Source organism: Delphinus delphis, chromosome 14 (genome assembly GCF_949987515.2).
Source record: "Delphinus delphis chromosome 14, mDelDel1.2, whole genome shotgun sequence".
NCBI classification, from domain to species: domain Eukaryota; kingdom Metazoa; phylum Chordata; class Mammalia; order Artiodactyla; family Delphinidae; genus Delphinus; species Delphinus delphis.
The window spans coordinates 38,754,788-38,760,787 of record NC_082696.1 but is presented as its reverse complement, the minus strand read 5'-3'; the positions used below and the strand labels follow the sequence as shown (position 1 = coordinate 38,760,787).

General features: G+C 43.0%; 1 protein-coding gene across 3 annotated transcripts in view; it reads left to right on the top strand.

The window, feature by feature from the left end:
• Positions 1-2,410: 2,410 nt before the first annotated feature.
• HSF2 (heat shock transcription factor 2) overlaps positions 2,411-6,000 on the top strand; it is a 122,207-nt gene continuing 118,617 nt past the window's right edge. For all 3 annotated transcript variants that reach the window (XM_060030024.1, XM_060030023.1, XM_060030022.1), the window contains exon 1: positions 2,411-2,595. In XM_060030024.1, the coding sequence (XP_059886007.1) occupies positions 2,503-2,595 (93 nt within the window). In that variant the 5' untranslated portion in view covers positions 2,411-2,502. The remainder of the gene's footprint in view (positions 2,596-6,000) is intronic.

The window sequence follows — 6,000 nt, the reverse complement described above, 5'->3', positions numbered from 1 at the left end:
TAAAGCTTGAGGCACATTGGTATAAAGGAAGAAAGCATATGTTTCAGACTATGAAAGACATGGTTTCCATTCCAACCCCAGACATTTGATTTTAGACACATCATCTATTTCCTGGTGCCATCATCACATTATCTGGTTAATAACCCCATAGCTGGCCTTGTGAGTATTATAAGTGGTAACTGATCATCTGTTATATTGACAGTCTTCCGCCTCCAAGTGATTTGGATACATGCTTAAGTTTGAGAACCACTGGTCTATAAGTGTAATATATTGGAAGCAGACCAGCTATGTAATTTGAGAGGCCCAAAGCAACTTGAAGATACAGGGTCCTTTGTTCAAAAACTAAGAATTTCAAGATGGTGACAGCAGAGCATTAAACCAAGTAAGGGGCCCTACTAAGCATAGGCCTACAACTATACAGGTTGAATGCCCAAGAGGAGTTTTTGCTTGTATCTAACCACACCATTTTGTTTTGTTTTTAGATGGAAACAATACAATGCCATGAAAGTGGGCCACATTTTCTCCTCAGACACTACCTCCTGTGCTGTCAATCTCCACAGGCAGACGGTGCTCATTGGCTTCCCCATCTTTGCTCAGTGCTGTTTTCTTTTTAGCTAGCCAAACGCGTTTGTACTTCAAGACCCAACTTAAGGTCCCCATCCTCTGAGAATTCTTCCCTTACGACCTTAACTCACTCAACTCTGTCTTTGTAAATGTTTCAGTACTAGTTATATGACAAACTTAGCTATTTTTAAAATATTAATGATTGCTCATCATTGTGTTCGTCTTGTGTCTTAAGTCAGAGTATAAACATCTTAAGTATTGAGATGGTGTCATCATCATACAACGGAAAGAACATAGGCTTTCGAACTCAATAAAGCCTGAGCGTAAATACCCTCTCTTGTTTACTAGCAGTGATATAGGTAAACTTGCTCTTGAGTCTCAGAATCTTCATTGGAAAAACGGGATAATAAGACCTACTGCACTGGGTTGTTGTGAGGATTAAATGATATAATATGTGTAAAACCCTGGGCATATTTAAGTGCTCATCAAATATTAGTTCATTTATTGGATGTCTCCCACCACACATCTGATTTTGTTTCAGCAAACAGATCATTGCTAGACACAAAGTCAAACACAAATTTCAATAAATATATGCTTGTTGGAAATTGTATGTATTTTATTTTTTATTGTATTAAATTACATGTACCCAGGAGGTAAACCAATCCTATGTTGAATTTCTTATAAAATGTTAATTATTATTTCTGACTTGTTTGTACATTCTTATGTTTACATTCTGACTCATAAAAAATTTTAAATTTTGTACAATTCTTTATATTTTCAAACCTCCTATGTTATTAATGTTATCTTAAGGGATGAAAAGAGAGACAGTTTTATTCCCAATGAGGAGATGGGAAAGACCGGCACAGACAGATTAAGGGATAGCTCTAATTACACACACTACCAGTGTAATTAAATATCCACTAATGTGTCCTTGAAGCTGGGTCTAAACTCATATGCTGACTCCTTGTCCAATATTTTTTCCACTATACCAAATCTGTAAAGGACATACAGCGATAATTATCTTAAGAACATACCTGTAAAGTACCTACAGGAACAATTATTTTAATTGATTAAAACAGGATAAATGATGCTATTTCTTTTTATGCTGCACACATAGTGCACATTCCATGTCTGTTAAACAGCATGTAAGCTGCCTATTACAGTTCTTGGTTCACTGTAGTACGTGCTTAGTAAAGAGTGACTTATTTAAATTCCTCTATTTGATAAATGTGTTTTATAGGAACGATTTTTTTCCTAATGAAAATTTAAGGACAAGGTTCATTATTATTAACACAGTTTCAATTTGGGGCCTAGCAAATCATTCTTGAAAGCTGTTTTTTCCCCCCCGTGTGAAGTATTACACTCCTTCCTCCTGCCTGACTGGCGCAACCCACACTTTGCCTACCAAACTTATGACTCAAAGGCCCCTGAGGACTTTCTGTAGCCTTCCAGCCATAGCCCAAACATCCAAAGCTGCTTCCACGTGAAACAACCAAACACAGTCCCCCAAGCAGAAGATCCGCTACAGCGAGAGCTCCTATAGACAGGGCGAATGAGAAAGCAGCGTCCCCCTTTGCTCCCACCCCTCCCCATCTGCAGCATCCAATTGCTTTCCTCTGTTGTGCGGTCGGCTCCTGGGATTGGTCGGGAACGGGACCGGCGCGAGACCAGTGAGCACAGGCCGAGCGGGGAGACTGGTCAGTCACGTGCGGCCGCCCGGTTACCCCGCCTCACTGCGCGCCTGGCGGGGCGGGGCGGGGCGAGGTGGGCGGGGCCCGGGAGCTGCTGCGCCTGCGTTGTGGGCGTTTTCGGGGAGCAGCTGCTGCCGCCGCCGCCGCCGCCGCCGCCGCCGCCCCCGCCTCCGCTGCCGACGCCTCCACCTCCGCCGCTACCGCCGCGTTTGGGTGTAGAATTAGGAATTCCTGCGCCTCGTTAACAATGAAGCAGAGTTCGAACGTGCCGGCTTTCCTCAGCAAGCTGTGGACGCTTGTGGAGGAAACCCACACGAACGAGTTCATCACCTGGAGTCAGGTAAGGGTGAGGGCACGGCGGCCTCCGAACCCCCTAACTAACGTCCTTCTCTCTCGCTCTCTCCCGCGGGGTTGTCTCTCGCGGCCTGCGGCTCAACGCCCTCTGTGAGGCCCGCGGCGCGGGGGTGGCGGGGTGGCATGGGGCTCGGCGTGCAGCCTCGCGGGGGACCCCGGTATTGTTCGCGCGGGGAGCCGCGGGGGTCCCGGCCGGTGCTGCTGGCTCAGGCCGCGGTGGGGGAGGGGCGGCCCGCGCGGGGCGCCGCGGCCCAGGAGACCCCGTAACGGTCCGATCCGGGCGGCGTTCGGAACCAGCCCGGCGGAACGAGGGCGGCCGACGAGCCGAGGGAGCGGGAGCCACGTTACTGCACACTCATCCTCCGTCCTCCCGCCGGGCTCGCGGGCTGCGGCTCGCTGGGGGCACGGGCAGCTCTGGCCGGGATCTTCAACGCGGGGTTTATGTGAGGCAGTCTTTACCTTCACGACCTGATTCTCGCCCCTAAAACAGACACACAGTTCGCCTCGCATCTGAGATCTTTATGACGGCAGTCAGGGAAGGAGGCACATGTTCAAACGCAGGTTACTGCTTATCAGGAGGCTTGAAAATATTATATAGAAAATGGTACGTTATTCTTTCGCGATTCTGAGCCATTTTTATAAACGGATTTTTATGATTATTTTAATAAAAGTGCCAATAGACAGGTGTTCAGTAACATAGTGGAGAGCAAAAACGAATCACTGAATTTCACTAAACAGTTGCCGGCAGTGTGGTGTATAGATGTCTTGATTATTGGTTTGATCCCACTTCTGCCACTAAACAGGCTCCTTATCTCGTCTGACCCAAGTGTCGTCGTCCATAAGATGAATGGGTTACTTAGGTGATCCAAGACCCCCCTCTAGTTCCAAATACTGATTCTAATTAGAATGATTATTACATAAACAGAGCATTTGCGTTACAATACACTTAGGCTATTGGAATCGTTTTGTGAAGGGGAGTGGAGTTCTCTTATTGTAGATGGTCATCTGTTTTGGATATTATCTTGTTTAGAGGCCTGGAAAAGAGTAAGTGAAAACTACCTGCACAGTGCCTGGCACCTGTTAAGTGCTGAGTAAATGTTATCTCCCCTCTTTCTCACTTTCTTTTCTGTTCTGTTTCCTATGCTAGGAACCCTCAGTTTTACTATTTTATCTTAACAGGGAGCACTATATTGAGTACGTGAAGTTTTGACTACTGTAACACCACAGTCTGCCTTATATTGCTGTCATTTGTTTATTTTCTTTATCTCCCTCTAGGACTTAATTTTCTTGAAGGTCAGTAGCATCGAGTGGATGTTGTGCATTAGGCATTTGATGAATTCTGTACAGTTGTACAAAGAAGGGGTGGGGTGAAAATAAGGAAGCCAGCCACCAGTATACACTTAAAAATAAACAGATGTCTCATGCTTTTCATCAGTCATAAGGATTAAAAGTTGACAAGGATGGATCAGCACAGACTGCAGTTACTCAGCCTTGTGCATGTGTAAGAGATTGGACTGAGAGTCTCCCCACTCCCAAGCTGACTTTATCACACCTATTTGTCTTGGGTGGGCCTTCTTGTTTTTATTGCCTAGAAATGGTACCTAAATATATTGGAAATTGGTTTTAGTTAAGGGGTATTCTGTCAGCAGGTCTAATAAATTCTCATTAGCCAACGTATTTTAATACTACTTTAATTTTATGGGCAGTATCAAATGTGTAGAGTTTCATACTAATCCATAAATGCATCATTTTATGAATTTTAAGCTAAATAAACCACTTAAAAATCATTCTTATTTTTTTTCCATTATTAAGTCTAAGCTTATGTTTTGGCTTCTCATTTTTTAATACATAGTGGGAGAATTAAAATATAAATTCAGGGCTTCCCTGGTGGTGCAGTGGTTGAGAGTCCGCCTGCTGATGTAGGGCACACGGGTTCGTGCCCTGGTCTGGGAAGATCCCACATGCCACGGAGCAGCTGGGCCCGTGAGCCATGGCCCTGAGCCTGCGCGTCCGGACCCTGTGCTCCGCAACGGGAGAGGCCACAACAGTGAGAGGCCCGCGTACTGAAGGAAAAAAAAAAAAAATATATATATATATAAATTCAGTGAGGACGGGGACAGTATCTGTGCCAAGGGATACAGTAGGTTCTTAATAAATGTTTGATTAAGCAGTGAAATCCTTGGACTATGTAATGGAAATGGTAGGAATGATAAAAGTAGAATGATGCCTGAAAACAATCTCAAAGATCATCTGGTTTAGTCTCATTATGTAGATTTGAAGCTTAGGTTAGATTATTTGTCTATAATTACAAAGCTAGCATTATCGGAGGTGGGGCTCTAGCGTAGATTTCTGAGCTCCCAGATCATTCTTCCATCAACGGCCCTACACTTAATACAGGTCGTCACAATATTTAGTTTTTATACCAAAATGTTACTCCTCCACAAGTCAGTGGACAATTCTGGATTAATGTCTTAGGCTATGCTTAGTTGCCTAAGGAAGTTGTCTTACATTCCCACAGATTTTTCCGAAAACAGTGTTAACAATGAAAGGTAAAACTTTAATTGAACAATGATGTTAGATGGAAAAACCAAAATAATTTACTCTCTTCTTTTAGAAGTTGCTATTTATGGTTGTTTCTGGTTTCCTTCAAATTTGTTTTGCCGGACTTCTGTTGAGGTAATTTAGCATTTATACTCTCTGAGTGAAAATCATATTAAGACCTTTTAGAAGTAGAAGATGTTTTGGAAAGGAGGCAATCTTTTATGCAATTGTTTTCACTTGTGGAAAATAATTTACTCTAGCTAGAGTGTAAGGCAAGGTGAGAAAACTTACCAACTGCAGTTTGAAAAGCTTGGCTTAATATTCCTGAAGACTTATATAACTTTAGTTTTCCTTGAAATTTGTAGTATGACAGAAATGAACTAATACCCCCATTGATGTCATTAATTGTAGAAATATAATATTCTGAACAATCAAAATAATACTGTTATAAACTCAAGTAATAGAAATGTCTTTAGTTTCTGAGTGTCTTTAAAACATACAGTACATCCCCCAAATTCCCCACTGATATTTCTTTTTTGTCTGTTTTTACATTTCCTATAGCTATTTTGGCTCTGGTAGGCAGTCTGTTACCAGAATCGAGGACAGGGATAGTACTGTTGAACAACCTAAAGCTGTTTTAAATGTAACAGAGTCCTCAACAGAGGGCACAGGTTTAGCTTGGTAGCAACTGGGGAAACTTGATCTTCAGGGACAAGAAGTTGTGGAAGTTGAATGGAAGTTCTTGCCATTGATCGTAAGGAACAGCCTTTACTGTTACTGATATATGATACTCAGTGTATGTTGAAGTGAAGCAATATTAAAAAAAGAAAGAACTGGAAAGTCACTGTTT